We start from the raw sequence: 23,440 nt of genomic DNA on the forward strand, positions 1-23,440 counted from the left end.
TTCCCTTAGATGCCAAAGTCCACATGGTGATGATATGGGATCCCTATCTGCAATTTATAGAAGGTTAGTCATCGATTCTTCCAGCCAATACCTACTGAAGATGTAGTGTGTGGCAGGCACTGAGATAGCGCAGGAGGTGATTTGGCCATGGAGACAAACATGTAAACAGTGCTTGTAGATAAGTACAAAGAACAGTGATTACACAGTGTTATCAGAGCATGATGATGTTGAGAAGCAGACAAAAACAGGGCATTCAGACCAGGAGGCTGGTACATTCAAGGAATTGCTAGAAGTTTTAAAGGTGTTTGGGATGACCAGGAAGATAAACAGGGCTGATTGGGAAGTGTTAACAGAGGAAGGACAACAAGAATAGAAAGAAAAATGAGATACCCGGACCCAACCCTCAAGTGCCTCACAGTGTATAGACTCTGAGCAAATCTATAGACATGGTTACAGTGACATTGTTGAACAACAAAATAATAAAATACGCCAAAAATTTGAGCCACAGAAGATACATACTCCACTATCTGTTCATTCAACAACTATGCATTGAGTGTTCCACATTTACGACGCTGGGCTGTGCTCTGAGGGAAGATGAAGAATGAGTTAGACTCAGCCCTTGCTCTCAGAAAGCTTTTCTCTAGGGAAGGTGTTAGGACATGTATATGGATAAGATAGAGCAAGTGAAACACAGTGATGACATGAGAAGGGAACAAAGAGCTTTAGGGATTCCAAGGTGAGTGGCATATACCTTCCCTGTAAACCAGTATCATTTTTCCCTTGATAGGTTTATGACATGGAACTGGGAGAAGAATTTTATCTTCCTCAGAATAAAAAGGAAAGCAGACAGATTGCACCAGAGCTTTCTGACCTTGTCATCTATTGCCAAGCAGTAAAGTTTCCAGGTAAGAATAGACAGTATCAAATGAACTTATTTACAAACAGAAACAGACTCACTGACTTAGAGAATGAACTTGTGGTTGCCGGCGGGGGTGGGGGGGGATAGTTAGGGAGTTTGAGATTTACATCTACGCACTGTATTTAAAATGGATAACCAGCAGGGACCTACTGTATAGCACAGGGAACTCTGCTCAATATTATATAACAACTTAAATGGAAAAATAATTTGAAAAAGAATAGATACATGTATATGTATAAATGAATCACTTTGCTGTACACCTGACACTAACACAATGTTGTTAACCAAGTACTCTAATATAAAATAAAAGGTAAAAAAAAAAAAGAATAGACAGTATCATTTATAACATTTAAAGATACCAAAAGATTAAAATATGCTATTTATTTAATTGGGCATTGTGAATGCTCTCCAAATAACTAAATTGTGTTGCTGAAATCATTGTTACAGTATCTTCTAAATATTTATTATTATTATTATTTGCTTTGATGCTGATGAGGAAAATACCATAAAATGTTCATTTTTCAGATCATATCATGTCTCTCCATTATAGTTAATAATATTCATAACATCTAATAGCTAAAGTTTATTAAGCACTTAATACCAGGATTTATGCTAAGTATTTTATGTATATCATCTTAAATGACTCCATAATAATTCTATGAGTAGGTAGATTTATCTCCATTTTTAAATAACAGTCTGAGAGAGATGAAATAATTGGCCCAAGGTTTCAGAGTATATCAGTTAAGACTCTTTTGTTTGAAAGTGGCGGAAGTTACTTAAGCAAAGAAGAAATCTATCGGCTTATGTGTTGAAAAGTGAAGGGATATATGAGTTTCAGGTACAGCTTGGTCCAGGGCTTTCTCTCTCCATATTTCTCACTCTGCTGCTACTATGTTGGCTCTTTTCCCTTTGCGGCTGCAAGGCAGCTGCAGCAGGCTAACGCTGCATATTTATAGATTCAGCTTCAGTATGAGTCTCTTCCAGGACTTTCAGCAGCAGTTTCATGGTTTTTCACTGGATCCTTTGCCCATCCCTGAACCAATCACTGTGGCCAAGGACATGCTGTGCTCTGGCTGTCTAGGGCTTAGGTCACGTGCCCTATCCCTGAGCTGGGTAGTGAGTCTCCACCCAAACTGCAAAGATCAAGGACAAGCTTTCAGTGGAGAGGTTTCCCCAGTTGGCCATATTTAGAGGTACAAGTGAACTTAAGCTGATAAACCACTGCCCCCACAAAAATGTGCATTTCAGTTAATAAGTGGTGGAACTATGATTCTGAAGCCTGTCTATCTCCAAAGTCCTGCCTTTAACCCTAGCACTACCCTGCCTCTCTGGTTAGGGTGTGCTGTCAATGAGCTCATCCAGATGGGGCAGCAGGAGGTGGAGGGCAAACAGGAAAGTCCATAAATATATAGAAGTCAGAAAAATTCATTTCCTCCTATTAAGAAGAAGGATTCCCTTGTACAACATTTCTGAGGACAGGAGAGCAGCTGGAATTGGGATGTCCGTCTAAATGTTAGTAAGCAGCATATATGAACTTGGTCTAGAGAGGGAAGTTAAAATACCAACCCTCATTTTTTTTTTTTTTTTTTTTTTTTTTTGTGGTATGCGGGGCTCCCTCTGTTGTGGCCTCTCCCGCTGCGGAGCACAGGCTCCGGACGCGCAGGCTCAGCGGCCATGGCTCACGGGCCCAGCCGCTCCGCGGCATGTGGGATCCTCCCAGACCGGGGCGCAAACCCGGTTCCCCTGCATCGGCAGGCGGACGCGCAACCACTGCGCCACCAGGGAAGCCCTCAACCCTAATTTTTTTTAAGATGGGTGGATCCTGGCTTCCTGAGGCTTATCTTAAGCCCTAGTTCTCACCTTCTGCCCTGCAAATGGGACAGAGGTCCTGGACTATTGAAAAACTAGGTAACGAGTGGTCTCTTCACACACCAGAAGGGGAAAAAAAGTCATAGATGGAACTTTCTCAATTTTAAGTTTTCTTCCATAAACTGTTTTTAAACTTTTGGCAGCTGCTACTGCTTATCTACTAGCAAATTCTGTTGAGAAGGATAAGAATAAATAAGTAGCAAGCAAAGATTTCAAAGAAATGCAATGTAGGTTTAGCTATGTAGGTTTAGTTTCACAGATCCTGACTTTCTGTCTCATAAGTACAGTGTGACCATATCTGCAGCTGGTGAAATTGTTCTTATCACGGGGTAAAATCCTTTCACTGTCAAAGAGCCTCGTGGCCTGCATGTCCTTCATCGCAGGAACAGACGTGAAGACCACTCCATCCAAGAATCATACTCACTGCATCTCTTGTTCTTTATAAATTCAGGTGCCACTGCACCCAAACCATTCCTCTGGCTTTGTCTTTTCCTCTCAAGCACTGAGTAAACAAAGAGCACAAATTCCAAGAGATATTTGAAGTCACTATGAGAGATAAAGTTTCTGTACAGGTAGAGAATTGTGGAAGGGTCAAAACGTCATTTGGTCTAGCTTTTGACTTGAGGCACAGGTGAAGCATGGGGTTATTTGACTTATTTTTAAAATTCCAAGTATGCTGTTTTTTTTTTTAAGTGTTTATATAACACACATTCTTTATAGGTATACTATATTCTAATATTTTTTTTAGTAACTGAAGTTTCTTACATTTTTCTTTCCCCAAATTTATTTTCTTTCTCAAAATGACTAAATTATATTGCCAGAATCATTGTTGTAATACCTTCTAAATGTTTATTGTCATTATGATTAATTTTGATGCTCAGGAGGAAAATACCATAAAGTGTTCATTTTCTTGAGCCATAACTTAATAAATTATATGAATTACAATAATTTAAAAAATGTTCATTTTGCTACACTGTTGATATTAATTTTGCTACGTTATCAATTTCAATGCATCTCACCTTTCACCATCCCAAGTCCCTTCCAAGGAGCCACGTGCAAAAAACTCTTCCGAGCAGTGAGGCACCATGAAGATCATGGGTATAACCTTCCCCAGAAGTAAAGTAACTTCCCCAAGATCACAGACCTGCTTCAGTGGCAGGGCTCCACTACTCAGTGAGCTTGGTTGGCCAGGACAGTTCTATAACTTCTCTGCACTTTGGATTCCCTACCTGCGAAAGAGGCATAACAGTGCTAACTTGCAGGGTTATTGTAAAAAGTAGTGATAAGGTACGCAACGTGATTAGCACACTATCTGGAAAATAGTTGGCTCTCTCGAAATGGCTGTTGTCATTTTCATTGGTGAACAGACCAGCAGGGGAGATGAAGGTTCTTTGTTGCTCCTTCGAGTACTTCTCTGGGCCTCTCCAGATTCCTTCCCCTTTCGTTATCACCCAGCCCTTGTTTCCTTGCGTGCTCACTCCACCTCAGAGAAGGCCCAGGCTCCTCACAGGAGGGCCCACATACCCCTGGAGGATGTCAACATGTGCCGGGGTGTGTGTGCAAAAACCCCAGATTGAACATGTCCCCTCACTCTGACCCCTCATCTCTTTTACTCTGGAGAAAATCCATTGTTAGATCATTGTGTAGAGGGCAAAATTCACATAAAGTTTTAAGATAAAGCGTAAGAATTCACTAGTCCAAGTTTGTGCATCTTTGCAGTTTTGGATACTTCAGAGGAAAAAAATGTAGAAGCCCCACAGCTGCTGTGTACTGAGCATTTTCTCTGAACAGGACACTCTATTAAGTATGTGGATATACATTATCTCATTTAATCCTAACCATGACCCTTTTGGAGATGAAGAAGAAGTGGTCAGAGAGGTTAAGTAATTTGTGTGAGGTCGCATCGCAGGGAACAGGGTTTAAACACTGGATTCTACACTCTTATTAAACACTACTTTATCCTGTCTTCTCTGATGATGTTCTTGGAAGATAAATTTTCATCTCAAAGTGGCCCCCCTGAATGCTGCTTCAGTTAAAGGAGATACTCTCGAATGGTACAATTGTAGACAGTGAGAATGGTTTGGAGGCACTGGTGCCTTTAAATTACACTTCCTGCCCTGGAGCCAGGTCTGCATGGTGTGCATTCATTTCCTCATTCAGCAAATATCTGTGAAGTTCCCACTGCGCTGGGCACTGTGACAGGCAGGAAGGATTCGGGGAGTGGTTGGACCAGAAGAGAGAAAGAGAAGCCATGAAACATGATTACCATCATAATCTGTTTCCCATTCAATCCTCAGATTAACCCTGTGAGTGAGTTCCTATCATTGCACCCGTTTTGTAGATAAGAAAACTGAGGAATCAAGAAGGCAGATGTTAAGTCAAAGCTCATTCAGGAAGGAATTGATCCTAGACAATTATGATGCTACCTCTCAGGCTCTTGGCCATTCTTTCATCTCTCCAAACTGCGTGATTAGGTTCTGGAGCCCTTTCTTTTCACGCAATTTTTCGAAATCTTTCTGGTGTACATTCAGATGGGTGTGAGTGTGATCTGTGGTCGTCCTGTAATAATCATGCAGGTCTTGTCACATTTGCCAACAGAGATAAAAACTTTGCTATCACTGCCTGCAATGCTATCATTAACGGTGCTAAAAATGCTAGTAGGTCTTCTGTACTGGGTTACAAGGGAATAGTAGGACTTCAAAATAAACATTAACAGGGATGGAAAATGTTGAGTTCCCTTGCTTGTAGTTTTTGGCTTATTTATCTTCATTTTATGGGAACAGGCCTGTCAACTCTAAATGCATCTGGCTCTAGCAGAGGAAAAGAAAGGAAAAGCAGGAAGTCCATTTTTGGCAACAATCCGGGCAGAATGAGCCCCGGGGAGACAGCATCATTTAACAAAACATCTGGAAAAAGTAAAGTCACCTTCTAACAGTATCTTTGCTTGAATCTGCATGCTGGAGGATTCCAGTATTTCACTAAGCACTTCGCTGGAACTTTTTAAATCTTTTTTTATTTTCATGAATGTTCACGTTATCTAAGTGTGGTATAAATATTTTTTAAATTACAAAATTACCCTCTTAACTTCCTAAAAAAGAGCATTTCACTGAAGGTGTTCTAACAGTGTTTGCCTCAAAAATAAAATTGGAGCCACCTTGGAACCTTCTAGTGGTTCTTGGAACTGCACTCTTCACCATTATAACTCCAGAAGATATATCCATTTTATCTCTAATTACTTTTTATTGTCAAAGTAATAAATTCTCATAGTTAAAAAAACTCAAACAATACAGAGTATTATTAAAGTTTCTTTCCACTCACAATGTCCCAGTTCTATTCCCCAGAGGTAACCACTGTTAAGTTTATTGTGTTTAGTTCAAGAAAAATAAGATCCTTTTTTAAGATAATCCAAATAGGATATAACTGAACATAACTTGTATAACTTTTATACTTGCTATAACTTTCCACATAGCTTTCTGTACATATAATCTACCTTCTCCTTATTGCCCCTGTGGTATTCCATTGTGTGGATATGCATTTATTTAACCGCTTCCTCACTGGTGGAACTTTTGGGTTGCTTCCCGGGTTTTTTGTTGCTTTTTTTTTTTTTTTCTGGCTATAAAAAACACTGCTAGATTAAACACCCTTGTACATATACTGTTGTGTATTTATGCAAATATATCCACAGGACAGATGAGGTACTGAGGCAAAGGACTTTCAGGCTTTTAATTTAAAATGGTGTTGCTGCACTCATTTTAGCTATCCCTTTTGGGGGGAAGGTCTAATTGGCTTTATTATTTATTGACCCTTGAATGGGTAGCATCCCATCTAGCAAGTAGAAAGGCACACCCTCGATAGCTATCATTTCGTCTCAAGGTGGTGGACTCGCTCACAAGTAACACTCAAGAGGTATTCTGATTTTTGACGTGTTGTGATTGTTTCCTGGGGTGTTGTTCAGGTGTCTCTTGCTAAAATATTTAAAGTTTTCTGCACTAATCTGAGGCTAATCTTTGGGGGGGGTTAGGTTCCTGTGAAGGAATGCGACAGGCCTGGGAGGACTCGCCTTCCTCTGTCAACCCAGCCACGTCCCTCAGCGCTATCATTAGAACTCCCAAATGCTACCACATCTCCTCGCTGAATGAAAATGCCGCCAAACGTCTGTGTCGCAGGTATTCTCAGAAACTGATCCAGCACACTGCCTGCCAGCTGCTGAGGACGTATCCGGCTGCCACCCGCATCGACTCATCCAACCCCAGCCCCCTCCTCTTCTGGCTCCATGGGATACAGCTCGTGGCGCTCAACTACCAGACAGATGGTAATGGGCCTGCTTCACCCGGAGGGGTGGCCCCTCCCCTCGCTCCTTTGCGTCTTCTATCTCAGCAAACGTAGTTCAACAAAAAACATGTTTCAAAGGGGGCAAGATTCCCAACTGAGGCCTATGTGAGGGTCAATATACAGATGACAGAGAACAGAAGTGAATTCGATACTGAGCTGTGCTCTTGACTTTCCAGGGTTAAGGCAATGGAAAAGAACCTTCAAGGAGCCCCTATTAGTCTCCTGGTTCTGCCCCCTTTTTAAAGCACTTTTCAAACATAAGACTGTTCTTGACAGGGCTGTGTCCAGTTTGTTTTTAAAGACCTGATGTGGTAGATTCCCTAACACCGCTTAGTAACTGTCTTGCTAATCTTGTTCTTGCAGTGCAAAAGTAGGGTCTCTCGAAACACTTTGCAAGTTAATACCATTTTAGCTTCTCCTCATCCCTTTGAGATTGAAGTGGAGATAAATGGTCAGCGCTCTAAGAGCAGCTGACACAAAGGAAACAAGTCTGTGAATTACATGAACCGAGAAAGTAGTGTTCCTGCTTCTCCACTGTCCTGAGATAACGGATGAGGCCAAAAACTCCAGAGTACAAGCTACCTTTTGTTGCATGTTCACTGTGCACCAGGCACCATCTCGATTCTTGACCCCTATTTTCTCATTTAATCTTTGAAACAACTCTAAGAAGTGGGTACCTTTATGATCCCCATTTTTCAGATGAGCAAACCAAGACATAGAGCAATTAAGTGGCTCAAAATCACAGTATGACTTATAATAATAAATTCAAGGACTCTGGGAGTTTAGAGAATAAAGTGTTTTGGTTCCACTTAGACGTGGTGAGAGGTAGGGAGCTACAGCAGATGAGGAACGTTTCCTAGAAGCTCATTCAAAAACCAGAGTCTTCTCTTTGAACAATCAAGCACCCTTCTCCTTCCTGTCACATGAACTGAATCAGATCCTAACCAACTGTGCTGGCCCATCGACCACAGCTTAGCCCTGTCTGCAGCCAAGGTCAAACCACAGTTGTAGCTCTGGGACCAGCTAGCCACCTGGCACTGGCACCACCAGAGCCCCTTTGTGGCTGACCCTGGTTAGAGACATCAGTCATATTTTCTTGCCTTTGTTATATTTGCTCGTTTCAATTGAAATTGAGTAAGGTAATGCAGGTGAAATACCATACTCAGCATAGTGCCTGGAGCACAGACAGCATTCCACAAACGTTAGCTACCATTAAGTGCTTTTGATAAGTTATGAAAACAGTATGATTTGGACTTGCAAGTGGAAATAATAGTGAAATATTTTAAAAGCTGTAAAAAGTTATTTTCAATCTGTCCCAAGTGGCTTGTGGGTTTATATCTCTGGCCCCGTCTATAGCCCCAAGTCCGCTGTTGCCCTTGGTGGAGATGATACTGAAATATTTTAAGTGAACTGAAATAACTAGCAAAATGGTTTTCTCAAGGAAATGGAAATGCACTTGGTTTGGGACGTGTCCTTTCTCCTGAAGTGCCTAGGCTGGCGCAGACACACCGGCCCCACTGATGGTGGAGGGAGTCACAGCTGAAGGGGACACGGGTATTGCCCCTCCTTGGGCCTCTCTGTGGTCTGGAAGCACACACTGAGGCTGCACCTTGGCCTCCACTCATCCCTGAAGGCTCTGTCTCTTTCCCAAATCAAGCCGGAGTGCATGTTCCTGTTGCCCCGCTCGGGGTGGGGCAGGAGGCTGTGTTGTGCGATTCATCCTCAGGTTTCTCTGCATAATCTTCCAGCTCAGGAGGGAGTGCTGCCATATAACCTCTCTTGATTCCAGGCAGCAAGCAATGATTAAAAATCTCCCACGCTGGGCAGAGCTCACGCTACATGCAGTTTCAGTGTGTCCATCTGTAAAAATGGTCTTCATTCCTGCACACTGGGGTAGAGCCTGGTCAATCCCTTGCACACAGTAGATGCTCAATAAATGCATGTTGCACTGAGCTAACAGATTGTCTCAATGAGCCCCACTGCCGTCTGAACCTATAGTTCTTGATTTTGAGTCCAGATCTCTTCTAGGTATTGCTATGTGAACTTCAAGTCCAAATAGACAGAGAAGAGTCAACGTTGGAATCACTATTTTTTAATTTTTGAAAAAGAATTCCTGGGTTAAGGAGTGCTTGGTTTTCCATGAAGCATGCCAACCAAATAACAAAGAACCCCCTCCCAGCGCCCCTCTAGCCTCCAGATACGTTCCATGGGTCATCTGCCTTACACTTCCTGAATTTCAGGGGACCCCAGTGCCCCAAAGCGGTGTCCATGGACTTAGGGTCATCTCTTCCCAAGATCTCTAATGGCTCCATCAACTCCAAGAAGGTCTGCAGTGATCTGGAACCAGAAATAGCTCAGGTCTACACTCATTAAAACCAACTCTTGAGTTTGGAAACTGACTTGAGTCTAGTATGCAGACCCTGGTTATTGCAGGCAACAGCCCCTCAAAATTCTTTCCATCTGGGGCAGAATGATTTCTGCCTCATGTCCCAGGACCTACAAGTATGTAGAAATGCAGCCCCACTCAAAAGAAAAAACTTCTATTAGTATTTATTACCCTTTCCTGAATGATTGTCACACCCTTTCTGATGACTTTTCCAGCCTCAAAATATAGGGATAATGATTATGAGAATGGTTTCCACTTAATACAGGTTTTTAAATGAATAGAAGGACATAAAGATAAGGATTTGCTTGATCTGCCATCCCATGCACTGACTGAGGGGTGATGGGATTACATAGATCTATGCACATTCTTTCACTTGGTTAAAACAGAGGTTTTAAAACTATAGCCCTAGATGAAGTTCTGGGACCACCTATAGGGGACAGTAGGAGGGCGAGATTTAAGGTCCCACCTTTACTCCAAACTGAGCAGCTCCATGTGGTTCTGTGTTACATACCAAATCATCAAAAGAGATTTTAGTTAAGCAAAAGTGCTTCGAAGTTTTGGAAAGCTACAAAGACAGACACAGTGCTAATGAAATCAGACTTCAAACCCAAATGAGTGTTGACATCATAATCATAATTTAGTACCTACTGTTTATCGAGCACCTTCTATGTGCCAAATGCTGGGGTAGGGGTTTTTGTACATGACCTCACTTATCTTTATGACACGCCTGTGAGATGTACATTAAATGGCTCGGTAGTTAAGATTAGGAACTGTGGGTCAGGCTGTCTGGGTTCGAACCTTAACATTTACCTCTTACTGGCTATGTGCCTTGGGCTTTTTCACTTCGTGTGCCTCAGTTTCTTCATCTATAAAAATGAGAATACTAAAAGAATCTACCGCCTGTGTTATTGGGAGGCACTAATACACACAAGTTCTTAGAATGGGGCTTGATACATAATAAGAGTGCAGTAAGTGTGAGCTGCTGTAATTTTTTTAGCAATATACTCTGTATCCATTTCTTTTTTTTTTTTTTTTTTAAATTTATTTAGTCTATTTTGGCTGCTTTTTTGTTCTTTTGTTGTGGTGCGCGGGCTTCTCATTGCGGTGGCTTCTCTTGTTGTGGAGCACGTGCCGCAGGCTTCAGTAGTTGTGACTCGCGGCGTTGGTTGCCCCGCGGCATGTGGGATCTTCCCGGACCAGGGCGCGAACCTGTGTCCCATGCATTGGCAGGCAGATTCCCAACCACTGCGCCACCAGGGAAGCCCTATCCATTTCTTACTTACCAACTCTTCCTGAGCTACTTTGCTTCACTCTGAACATCCTCCGCCCACATCTACGATCCTCTGTCACAGCAGCCTGGGAAGAGAATTTTCTCCCACTGCAGGCAAGACAATTGGCCTCAATGAATCAGTCATATTGGGGCTGGAAGGGGTCTGAGAGGTGGGGTCCAATGCACTAATTTTGTAGATAGGGAGACGGAGGTCCAAGGAGCTTTGATATGTGTCTAAGACATCTGACCCTAGAAATTCCCACACACAATCCCAGCCAACCCCACGAATGGGGAAAAATTTCACACACGAGATGAGGAGAGGCCAACTTCTCATTGCTCTGTGGTGCTCATTTAGCACACTTTTCCTTGATGTTGGTCCATGTATCAGAGTTCATTCTGCACATGGAAGGAATCTATCAGAGGGAACATTTGTCAGGTGTGTCTCATAAACTTTTTGCTCATTTGGAATGCAACTTTTCTACAGACTTGTGCCATCAGATGAGCATTTGAGTGTGTAAGAGCCCAAAATCCGTTCAGGGATCCAACCGTTCATCAAACAACTCTGCCAAATAAAATTTGGCCACAGAAGACTGGAAGCTGTTGTGAGGGTTCCCAGAGTGTACTATGGAGGGGACTGTGGACATAATGGGAATCACATGTGATAATGATTTTTTTTTCATATTTAACTACAGTTTAAAAATAGAGGTAGAAACACTATGATTTATGAGTTGAAATTGAAATTTCAAGGAAAAGATATGTTTCTCTGGCTCTTCTCCTGATCTTTCCTGGAGTCTTAAGATTTTATCTTACGTTTGAAAAAGCAAGAATTGGTCGTACAATTGTTTTCATGGTTTGGTGTTTAGGGATAAGAAAATGCCATTATGCCTTTCTAAAATTCAGTATAAAATGAGGTATTTCACAGATTATTTTTTGGAAGGATGTTGTAAATTTTAATTTGCAAAAGGAGTTTTTAAGTGGCAGGAGTTTTTAAGCGGCTCCTGGGTTGGAGTGGGAACATGGGGCATATCCCATAGACAGTGTGCTCCATGAAGATGGGGATTTTGTGTCTTATTTCCTGCTGTATCTCTGGTGCCTAACACGAGCTGGCACATAGTAGGCACTCAATCTATGGAGTGAGTGGTTGGTTCTCTCTTCTTCCTGCTTAAGCTTAGGGAAAATTGAAAAAGTCAATTTGTAAGATGACACTTTAGTGACAAAGTAACAAGTGATGCTGACTGTTTTGCAGATCTCCCTTTACATTTAAATGCTGCCATGTTTGAGGCCAACGGTGGCTGTGGTTATGTTCTGAAACCCCCAGTTCTGTGGGACAAGAACTGTCCCATGTATCAGAAGTTTTCTCCCTTGGAAAGAGACCTGGACAACATGGAGCCTGCCGTCTATTCTTTAACTGTAAGTCTGGCCCTGATGGTCCCAATAGAATCTAGGAAGGTGTTTAAGCACTTCCTATATTCTTTTTTTTTAAAATAAATTTATTTATTTATTTATTTATGGCTGCGTTGAGTCTTCGTTGCTGCACGCGGGCTTTCTCTAGTTGCGGCGAGCAGGGGCTGCTCTTCGTGGCGGTGCGCGGGCTTCTCATTGTGGTGGCTCCTCTTGTTGCAGAGCACGGACTCTAGGCTCATGGGCTTCAGTAGCTGCAACATGCGGGCTCAGTAGTTGTGGCTCGCGGGCTCTAGAGCGCAGGCTCAGTAGTTGTGGCGCACGGGCTTAGTTGCTTCGCTGCATGTGGGATCTTCCTGGACCAGGGCTCGAACCCTTGTCCCCTGCACTGGCAGGCGGATTCTTAACCACTGCGCCACCAGGGAAGCCCGCCCTTCCTATATTCTATTGGGATTCTAAGGTGTAATGCCTTTTGAACTCAAGGCGTTACAAAACTCTCATGTCACAATTTTGTTGGTGCAGATTTAGTTCCCAAAAGAATTTTTTTACTTCTCAGAAAGCAGCGGCTGAGGTTTAGGTATGCAGTCACCAGGCGCTGTATTCGCTAGAGCCCAGTAGGTGGAGTTATGAGATCCCTGCTACCACCTCCATACTGATGATGGTAATTCTGTCTTCCAGGGCCCTCAGAATCATAACTCTCAGTGCATCCCATAAAAGCTGAGCTCTTTCTTAGAGCAGGTCATCTTAAACTCTAACAAGCTCTTATAAAAGGTAAAACAGGCATCAATGTACAAATCAATTAAATATCTTTCCTCCTTACAGTTTAACCTTTGTCATTCCTGGCCTTTCCTTATTCCTTTTATTGCCTAATTAACTAACTGTCAAAACTCCACAGACTGCCCTTAACATCAGAGTCCTGGTAGCTCATTACTCATTTTTATCTCCAGCCTCTCTCACTCCCTCTTAGCTGAGGGAAAAAAAAAAACAAAAAAAAAACAAAACACAACACTGAATGGGTGATAGAAAAGACGGGGAGCGATGAAGTTATCCCTCCATCCAACTCTAGATCTTGTCTGTTTCCCTCCAAAGGAGGAATGCCAAGCAGCCTCTGCTCACAACACCTCAAAACCCTGGGAGATCCCAACTCAAGAGATTTTCCTACCACCAAACTGCTTTTTCTCTTTCCCTAAGACAGTAGAGCAGTAGCTCCTTTTCCGTGTGACCGTTTTCACTAGACTTGAGTATAGCTTCATGTTGACAGAAGGCTATGAATTTTTAACAACATTCCCTGTGACTTGCTCCAGAACCTAACTATTCAAGAAAAAATTTTTGAAGTTGTAAAAGATACACCTAAAACACTTTGAACAGAACGTAAGTAACACATTTGTGGTTTCATATATAAGGTCCTCTTTTTTCCCAACTTCTTGACAAACTTAATTTCATCTTAATTACATGGTTTTTGAAGATATTTGAACATGTTGACAGTTGAAAGGTTATAGTTAGGTGGAAGCCGTTGACAAAATAGATTTTACCATGGTTCCAGTCATGCAATTACCTGATTATGATAACTTCTCTTTTTTTAGCAGCCTTATTAATTATTTACCTGGTCCATTCCAGAGGGTTCTTTGTCTTTCTTTGTGGAGGGAAGTGATGAGGCTCAGAGGCGACCTCTGTCTCTTTCGCATCTTCAGTGACTTTGATCCTTCTTCCTCCTCAGATTGTCTCTGGGCAGAACGTGTGCCCGAGTAACAGCACGGGAAGCCCGTGTATAGAGGTCGACGTCCTGGGCATGGCCCTGGATAGCTGCCACTTCCGCACGAAGCCCATCCACCGCAATACTCTGAACCCCATGTGGAATGAACAGTTCCTCTTCCGGGTTCACTTTGAAGATCTCCTATTTCTTCGATTTGCCGTTGTGGAGAACAACAGCTCGGTGGTAACTGCTCAGAGAATCATCCCCCTCAAGGCTCTAAAGCGAGGTAGAATCAAATTGTCAGAAGTTCATAATCATTGTAGCTGAGCGATGGATGCCCCGGGGTTCATTACACGCCTCTCTTTACTTTTGTATATGTTTGAAATTTTCACATTAAAAAGTGAAAATAAGAGGCAGAAGCAAATAATACAAGTCTGAACACTGTTTGAGCATGTCTCAAAAGACGTTTTTCTTTTACGTTATTCTAAAATGCGAAGTTATTGGCGACGTCTGTTATGAAGTGCAGCCTCTCCCACTGTTGCTGATGTTGGAGCGGCATTCGTTGTGCTCTTGTCCCCATACATCCCTCCCCAGGTAGTGCCCGCCGCACCCCTGGCGTGTTTAAAGCAGGGACTGACGTGAGGAGAGGAAACCGAGAACAGGGGGGGTTGGGGTGTGCTGTGGCATGAGTGGGACGAGGTTGGAGTCGGTGCCTGGTGGGAGTCCAGTGTCAGAAGCCGGGGGTGGGTTTGGGTGCAGAGCAGGGAAGGTGGAGAATTCTGAGCAAAGGCCAGAGCTGCTGGCTTGCTGCACGTGGGCTTTGCCATGGCCCTTGGGGGAAACGTCAGCTTGTCGCCCCTGTCCAGAACGTCTGTGCACTGCTTCTCAAACTTTGATGTGCAGGTGAGTCACCCAGGCTCTTAGTAATAAAATACAGACCTTGATACTGTGGGCCTGGGGCTGGAGATTCTGCCTTTCTAACAAGCCCCAGGGATGCTGACTCCGCTGACCTCCTTTGAGTACCAAGTTTCCAGGACAAACTTCCTCCCACAGCCATACCCTGCCAGCCTCTGAGCACCACCAACATGTTAGTCTCCTACTCTTTGGTTTTTCCTTGTTTCTCTTCTCCATTGTGTGAGTAGTGCATGGTCACTGTGTTAGTCAGCTAGGGCTGTGTAACAAAATACCACAGACTGGGTGGCTTAAACAACAGAGGTTTATTTTGTCAGTTTTGAAGGCTGGAAGCCCAAGATCAAGGTTTCAGCAAGTTTGCTTTCTTCTGAGGCCTCTCTCCTTGGCTTGCAGATGGCCAGCTTCTCCTTGTGTCCTCACAGGGCCATCCCTTGGTCTGTGTGCACAGCATCTGGTGTTTCTCCGTGTCTGCCCTCCGGTCCCCTCTTCTTATAAGGACGCTGGTCATATTGGATTAGGACCCACCCTAATGACCCATTTTAACCCCATCACCTCTGTTTTTTTTTTTTTCTTTTCCCATCACCTCTTTAAAGACCCTATCTCCAGAGAGTCACATTCTGAGGTAATGGGAGTTAGGGCTTCAACATACGAATTTTAGGAGGACACCATTCAGTTCATCACAGTTATTACAGAAATATGACAAAGTACAGAGAAGCAAAAACAGTTTTTTAAAATTATCCTTTTTTCCATCTCTTCAAAATAGTTACTTTTGGTATATATCTTTTGCAGGCTTTACACCTCTACCCATGTATATACATATTAGCATATAGTATATATTTTGAACAAGTAAGCTTCCTACTAATCTTAGTGTTTTGCAACTTACTGGTTTTCACTTACTGATGTATGTAGTGAACAACTTTTCAGGTAAATAGCTATACATCTTCATTACCACTTCTTTTTTTTTTTTTGCGGTGGCCTCTCCCCATGGCGGAGCACAGGCTCCAGACGCGCAGGCTCAGCGGCCATGGCTCACGGGCCCAGCCGCTCCGCGGCATGTGGGATCCTCCTGGACCGGGACACGAACCCACGTCCCCTGCATCGGCAGGCAGACTCTCAACCACTGCGCCACCAGGGAAGCCCTTCATTACCACTTTTAAGAGCCGCATATTATTCCATTTTATACTTGTACAAATACACACCATAACTTATTTTATCACTTCTTTTTTTTTTTTTGCGGTGGCCTCTCCCCATGGCGGAGCACAGGCTCCGGACGCGCAGGCTCAGCGGCCATGGCTCACGGGCCCAGCCGCTCCGCGGCATGTGGGATCCTCCTGGACCGGGACACGAACCCACGTCCCCTGCATCGGCAGGCGGACTCTCAACCACTGCGCCACCAGGGAGGCCCTTCATTACCACTTTTAAGAGCCGCATATTATTCCATTTTATACTTGTACAAATACACACCATAACTTATTTAACCAACCCCCTATTGTTGGAATATTTTATTATCACTAAAGCTGTTCTAAAATGGAAAATTTGTAGAACAGTAATTCTAGATGACTTGATAAACAAAAATGATCAGGTTTTCCTACTATATTTGGTTTGAGTTTAAAATTTTCAGTTTGAGTCTAAGTTAAAAACAGACCTTGGACAAGTTAACTACCACTAGGTAGCCCCAAACTGTCCCCTGGGGCAACAGTCCTGGGGAAAAGGCATCAGTTGGTTGTCACCCCTGCCCATCTTCGCGCAACCACTGCGCCACCAGGGAAGCCCCCCTGCCCATCTTAAAGTCTTATTTCTCCCTATCATTTACTGACCTCCCTGGGGGATCTCCTTTGCAGAGCTCTGCAGTGCACAGCTAACAAGCTTTTCCCAATTCTGCACTGTTCCAGGATATCGACATCTTCAGCTGCGAAACCTCCACAATGAAGTCTTGGAAATCTCTAGTTTATTCATAAACAGCAGGAGGATGGAAGAAAATTCCTCTGGCAATACTATGCCGGCCTCTTTGGTAATTAAGTTCTATTTCACTCAGCTTCTTTGTGGGGATTGCTATGCTGGAGGCAGGCTTTCTTGTGGTCCAGGAATGTGGTCCATTTGAGTTATTGATTAGGTAGCTATGGAAATAATAATAATAATAATGGCTGACACTTGACACTTTCTAAGCACTTTACACATATACTAACTCACTTAATCCTTTCAATAACTTCATGAAATAGCTATTAGTATCATCTCCATGTTACAAAGGAAGGTAAGAGCTAAGTACCCCTGAGGTCACACAGATATAAACCCAAGTTCATCTAGTGCCAAAGCCCATACTCTGAACGAGTACATTATAGTGCCTACCAGGGAAGTGAGCCAAAAATAACAACACGGGGAAAAGGCTAATTATGCAAAGCCTGCTAGGAAGCATCTTGATACTTCTAGGAAGTTTAGGTTAGACGAGGAAAATCCTTTGCTTCTTCAGCAGTCCAGGGGCAGATGTCACAGGCGAGCAGGGTCGGGTGAGCAGCCAGGCGCCGTTGGCGACACATAACTGTGCAAGCATAGCAATCCCCTGGCACCTGGGGAGACACAGCATCTGCACTCTTGGGAGTGGGAGAGGAACACCGCAAAAAGGGCCACCTTTACAGGAGCTGTCTTTTAACAAGTTCCCCAGGTAAAGTCCAAGCTGTTGAACTTGGAGAACCACTGGACCAGCACTCACCCCAGTAATGCAGGGTTGTTTGCTTAAACAAGGAACTCTCTTTTAATTAACTGGTTAATTCCACTATGCTTGCTCTTTAAAAATTAATATAAAAGGGTGTCCATCCATCACCTCTTTACATGTTTAATAATCTATTCATGGTTGCATCAATCCTGTACTTCAACAGGGTCCTAACAACTTTTGGAAAGGCACCTTCTGTGCTCACAATGGCGCTGGGTTTAGCCACTGCTGCTGCCACCTCTGAATAGCCCTGCTTTCTCCTCTGCTTCTCTTACCCTAACCTTGACAGTTTCTTCTCTTTCTCTGTCCCTCACCTTGTTTTCTTAAGTTCTCCTCCTTTTCCCTTCAATGAGTGATCGAAGTTGAGCACAGCACTTTGGCCAAAGTAGGGGGAGGTACTGCCTCTGCCTGGTGCAGAGGACTGGGAAGCAGGGACGGGGCTGCCTGGTAACTAAGAGCAAGAATTAGATGCTTTCAGAAAGGCAAGGCAGAGCTTAGTGTCCACTTCTGGGTCGGTTGCCCTCAGTACCTATTAGAGCTGAAGATCCCACACATACCGTGAATGAACCATTCTTCCTCACAATACTTCTGACACCAAATGTGTGGCGTCTTCTCGACACTACTTCTCCAACTCTCTGATGCCAGCTTGGTGTCCTACAGTTCAGTTCCGACACTATCTACCTGGGCTGAGCATCAGATCCCACAAGTTAAGGGCTCAGTCCCACAGCACTGTCCCCACTTCAGATGCCAGTTGCAAGTCCCAGGCTGTCACTGGTACTCCTGACTGACCAGCTATAAATCCAAGAGGTTCCCACAAACCCCCTCCTTAGGGCCAGTAGTTTGCTAGAATGACGACTCCTGAATGACTCAGGAAAGTGCTTTACTTACTATCACCAGTTTATTACCAAGGATACAACTCAGGACCAGCCAATGGAAGAGATACATAGGGTGAGGTATGAGGAGAGGGAGCAGAGTCTCCATGCCTTCTCTGGACACACCACCCTCCCAGCACCTCCATGTGTTCAACAGCCCAGAAGCTCTCAGAATCCCGTCTCTTAGGGGGTTGGATGGGTGCTTCCTCGCATAGGCATGACTGAGTAAATCGTTGGCCATTAGTGACTAACTCAACCCCCAGCTCCTTTCCCCTCCCCTGAAGTCAGCAGTAGCCGGGGCTGAAAGTTCCAACCATCTAATCATGACTTGGTCTTTCTGGAGATCAGCTCCCATCCTGAAGCCATCTAGGGGCCTCCAGCCGTAAGTCACCTTATAGGCACACAGAAAACTCTCGTCACTCCAGAGATTCCGAGGGTTTAGAAGATGTGTGCCAGGAACGATGAGCAGAGACCAAATATTTATTTTCAATTATATCACACCATACCATCCTAGGTATATCCCAGGCAGCAGCATATATGCTTGGCAAGTATGTGTTCTTTGACCTTGGAAGTCATCACCTTCCATTGCTCAAGACAGTAACAGAAGATCATCCTGGACTTCTCCCTCTCTCTCACCGCCCCATGTAAGACTTGATAAATCTGTCTCCTTAGTTTCTTTCAAATCCATTCATCTCTATCTGTCCCTACCATCTTGGCCCTCGTTCATTCTCACCTGGCTTGTGGCCGTGGGTTCCTAACTGGTCCCCCTCCCTCTGAGTTTGACCACCTCTGTATGTCCTCCTTTAGGGCCTTTTAGACAGTTCTATCTAAAACTCAAATCTGACCATGTCACTCTTCTGTTAAAAACCCTTGCTCGGCTTGCCGTTGCTCTCAGGATAACGTTTGTATGTGGACTGGGCAGAGACTCTGGGAAAGCCGAGAGCTCATGGGTCATTTAAAGGGACAGCTGCCACCCTGCTCTCAGCTCCAGCTGCTTTGTTGCCAAGCAGTTTTGCCAGATATTTTGGTTTTCAAGACTGTCAGGACATCTGGATTGGCATAAATGTTGGCAACTATTTCAACTTTTTAAAAATATAGTGCAGGCTAAGCCATACAATTAAAATGCATGCATTTTATGGTGTGCAAATCATGCCTTAATAATTGATTAAATAAATAATAAAAACACATTGTACAAGCATAACAAAACAGCCAACCTCTCCTCCCCCACACCAAATAAAAACAAAATGCATGCTAAACAAAATACTTAGGCAGCCTTTTCCCCTCCATCACCTCACAGAATTCAATGAGGTTCCCAGAATGCCCTGCTTTAGGCCACCTCTAACGCTTTGTACACAGGCTATACCAGTATTTGGGATGTTCTCGTCCCACTCTTTATCTGCTAATTCACACTGGGCCTTCAGATGGTAACCATTTTCAGGAGGTGCTCTCTGATTTCCTCCAAACCTGGGTTCCCAAGGAACTTACCATGCTTCTTATAATTGTCCATTGTCCATTCTCTTCCAGCTGTTCTATTCAACTGGGAGCCCTTGAAGCCGGGGATAATGTCCCATTTCTCCCTGAATCCCCAGGGGCAGGCAAAATGTCTGATTCACTGCCAGCCCTCCATAAATGATTTTGTATTTTAAATGAATGAATATATCTTAATATACAAACTGCTCAAAGACTTGTGAGTTATACACCTCCCCAACTCCTCCTAACAGAAATACTTTTTGTATCATAATTATTTGTATGCCTGGACAGCAAGCTCCTTAAGGCCAGAATATTTTATTTATCATCTTACCAACCAAAATTCCAGCCCAGTGCCCTGAAGAGGGATGGAACTCAACAGACACTGTTGAATGTCAGTTCATAAGTAAGGACTGACATACATTTCAGATAATATCAGTCATCTAATTATGATGGAAAGAGACACTGTTATTTAAAATAAATTAATATTTTGGTGGTTTGCTGCTAAATATTCTTACTAGACCATTAAGCAAGATGCACCATTGCCTGTTGAACCACAAAAAGATGCATCTGGTTATAAAAGGATGCTCTTGTTTTGCATTTATGTGTCCCTATACGTACTTCTAAGAACTAGCACTTCTGTATTGGTGTAGCCTAGAAACAATATGAGAATGTAAATGATTGAGAAACCATGTGATCTTCCTTGACAGATGTTTAATACAGAAGAAAGAAAATGTTTGCAGATTCACAGAGTCACAGTACATGGGGTCCCAGGTCCAGAGCCCTTTGCTGTTTTCTCCATAAATGGAGGCACCAAGGCAAAGCAGCTTCTCCAACAAGTAAGTTCACTGAGCCTGTAGTTAATAAACAGTTCTGCTTTGAGGGGAATCTCTAGGCACAGGTTAACATTTTGCCCAACATTTTACAACGGACTTAAAGTCAGAGAAAGCAGCTTGTGTCAGATTTCATAGATTATCAATCAGAAGCTACTACCAAGTGGTTTGGGGGGCTTTGTTTTTTAAATCAGTCCGTCCATGAACTTCGGTGTCTACTATCACAAAGCACTGTTGGGGTTTTGGAGACGTTATAAAATAGGATGATGTAAAGTAAGGAAACATTTCCACGGACCACCCATAAAAAGTAGCATATTACTGTCACCCTACGTGAGTAATCACAGGGCTATAAAGCAGGACTGGGGAGGGAGTGACGCTGGCCCTATCATGGAGCTAACAGTGTCGACTGACCTGCTCCTGGAAGCTTCGTGCCCTGAATTATTGCTGTAGTAGTAGCTGCCTTGCCCCACACAATCCACAGCCCAGCATCGACCGTAGACCAAGGGCTGGGGTAAGGGGGGCAGAGTCTTCTTGAGAATCTTCTGCTCCCCCACCCCATCCCCAGTTAATTCTGCTTCTCCAAGTGAGATGCAGCAGTGCCAAGTGCTGACTCTGGTCCTTGCATCATTGTTGGGGGCGGGTGGTGGGGGCGGGGAGGGGATGCCTGAAGAGAAGAATGTTTGCTCAGTCTAAGCCGGATGGTGGCAGCCTTCTCTGGTCACTCACTTCAAGTTTAGCCTCTGTCGGTAACCTGGACAATAGAAAAAAGTGTGAAAGAAAACATCAGTAAGAGAAACTATCACGATGGCTAGTGTTTACTAAGTTCTCCTTATGTGCCTGGATTATGCTTTACAATCAATCAGTGCCTCAATCATAAAATGAAACAAAATTAAGAGGTTGTGACTCTGGACTTCCCTGGTGGCACAGTGGTTAAGAATCCACCTGCCAATGCAGGGGACACAGGTTAGAGCCCTGGTCCGGGAAGATCCCACATGCCGCAGAGCAACTAAGCCCGTGCGCCACAACGACTGAGCCTGCGCTCTAGAGCCCGCGAGCCACAACGACTGAGCCCACGTGCCTAGAGCCCGTGCTCCGCAACAAGAGAAGCCACTGCAGTGAGAAGCCCGCGCGCGCACCGCAACGAAGAATAGCCCCCGCTCGCCGCAACTAGAGAAAGCCTGCGCGCAGCAACGCAGCCAAAAGACCCAATGCAGCCAAAAGAGTTTATTGAAAGGGGAATTCCCAGGAATTCAGATGAGACTAGCAGATGATTATTTCCAAAAGGAGAATGGGAGCTTATCTTGGTAAAAGCTGGACTAGGTTCTTTGCCCTCGGTCCTGTGTTGCAAGATTACAAAGCGCTAAGTTCACGGATTGAAAAACCTAAAGTTTTTAATTCAGTAAGAGGTCTCATTCCAGCAGTGGGAAAAATAGTTATACTGTCTGGGGATTATGAATAAATTGTGTCATTGCCCGGAATGAACATAAACAATCCTTTTTGGACCTAAGAGAATTCTTAGATCTTCCCCAAAGAATTATGCAACACTGCAGGGTAGGTTTCACTTATAAATTGCACATCAAACCTATCCGAACCCCATGAAAATAGACTTGTTCTTTTGCCCACTCTTCAGAGGTGTGCCTAAATTTGCCTTTGTTTTTTCTTTAGAGTCTGACCATTGATCAAGACACCAAACCTATTGCCACAGACTATTTTTTAATGGAAGAAAAATATTTTATATCTAAAGAAAAGAATGAATGTAGGAAACAACCATTCCAGAGAGCCATTGGTCCAGAAGAAGAGATCATGCAGATTTTAAGCAGCTGGTTTCCAGAAGAGGGATATGTTGGCAGGATTGTCTTAAAAACCCAGCAGGAAGTAAGTGTGTCCTGGGGCAGCCTACATTGTAGCAGCTCATATGTAACTCACCACCTCACCACTAGCCGCCTGCCTCAAATTCAGAATTTCTTATCATTGCAACGTGCTTTATAGTCTTCTTAAGTAAGTGTGGAGAATTGATTTTACTCTTCTGCACATATTCAGAATGTTAACTCTAAGTTACAGAAATTCGGTCTAAAAGTCATCCCTTAGGAAACAAAGGGAGAAAGAACTGAAGGATTCCTTAAGCATGTCATCAGTGGTGCGTCGTGTTTTATCTGTTTGTGTGAAGACATGGTTATGAGGGTCACAGTAGTGTGTAATGGAAGGCCTTGTAGGCATTTTGCGTTTGGGGGTTTGTTGCCTGTTCAAGTTTTAGCTAATAAAATGTATATGACAGCAGGCAGTAGAGACATCGGGAATGAATGTTTAATAAAGGCTGGTGGAACAGAAGCATTTTGAAAAAAGGAGGAGAAATTAGAGGGGAAGCATTTTCTGATGAGTACAATACAGCAAGTTCTCCTTTATATGCCTTTGTTGGGAGGAGAGTTTCGAAATGACTGAAATACATCTAGAAAGATAGCAAATCATATTTCATGTATCTAGGCTTACCGGCTGCACAGCAACACACAATACAAATTTACTGATTGACGAAATGAATTCAGCGTGCATTGAATGCAAGCGGACACTGGCATAGCTGATAGATTTGGGCTATAAGTATTTCCATTTAATTACTTTGTGGAACTAGTAAGATACATAAGCAATTTGCCCATGAAGCTGCAGTCTGTTACCTCTGATCTTGCCTGCCTGCTTTGTATGATTTTCTTGTCTTCTGGGCTCTCAAGCTGTTAGGTGTCTTCCTATGGTCAATATGCTCTCCTCTGACACCTGCTGGATTTGAAAT

The 23,440-nt window shown here is 43.5% G+C and overlaps 2 protein-coding genes across 18 annotated transcripts in view; one reads left to right on the forward strand and one right to left on the reverse strand.

Moving 5' to 3' along the window:
* Window positions 1–23,440, forward strand: part of PLCE1 (phospholipase C epsilon 1) — a 328,485-nt gene that overhangs the window by 294,927 nt on the left and 10,118 nt on the right. For 9 of the 13 annotated variants that reach the window (XR_008616316.1, XR_008616317.1, XM_055081396.1 and 6 more), the window contains 8 exons: window positions 788–905; window positions 5,572–5,703; window positions 6,810–7,100; window positions 12,023–12,186; window positions 13,895–14,156; window positions 16,675–16,793; window positions 20,539–20,667; window positions 22,327–22,536. Coding sequence is in view for 8 of the 13 variants with exons in the window: in XM_055081396.1 (XP_054937371.1) it covers window positions 788–905; window positions 5,572–5,703; window positions 6,810–7,100; window positions 12,023–12,186; window positions 13,895–14,156; window positions 16,675–16,793; window positions 20,539–20,667; window positions 22,327–22,536 (1,425 nt within the window). In the remaining 5 variants the exon portion in view is untranslated. The other 4 variants (XR_008616318.1, XR_008616320.1, XR_008616319.1 and 1 more) reach the window with 4 other exon arrangements.
* Window positions 20,689–23,440, reverse strand: part of NOC3L (NOC3 like DNA replication regulator) — a 44,884-nt gene continuing 42,132 nt past the window's right edge. For 3 of the 5 annotated variants that reach the window (XM_007127234.4, XM_007127232.4, XM_055081401.1), the window contains one exon: window positions 20,689–21,412. In XM_007127234.4, coding sequence (XP_007127296.1) covers window positions 21,395–21,412 — 18 coding nt within the window. In that variant the 3' untranslated portion in view covers window positions 20,689–21,394. Of the gene's footprint in view, window positions 21,413–23,327; window positions 23,428–23,440 lie in introns of all 5 variants that reach the window. The other 2 variants (XR_008616322.1, XR_008616321.1) reach the window with 2 other exon arrangements.

This window comes from Physeter macrocephalus, chromosome 20 (assembly GCF_002837175.3).
Source record: "Physeter macrocephalus isolate SW-GA chromosome 20, ASM283717v5, whole genome shotgun sequence".
NCBI classification, from domain to species: Eukaryota; Metazoa; Chordata; class Mammalia; order Artiodactyla; family Physeteridae; genus Physeter; species Physeter macrocephalus.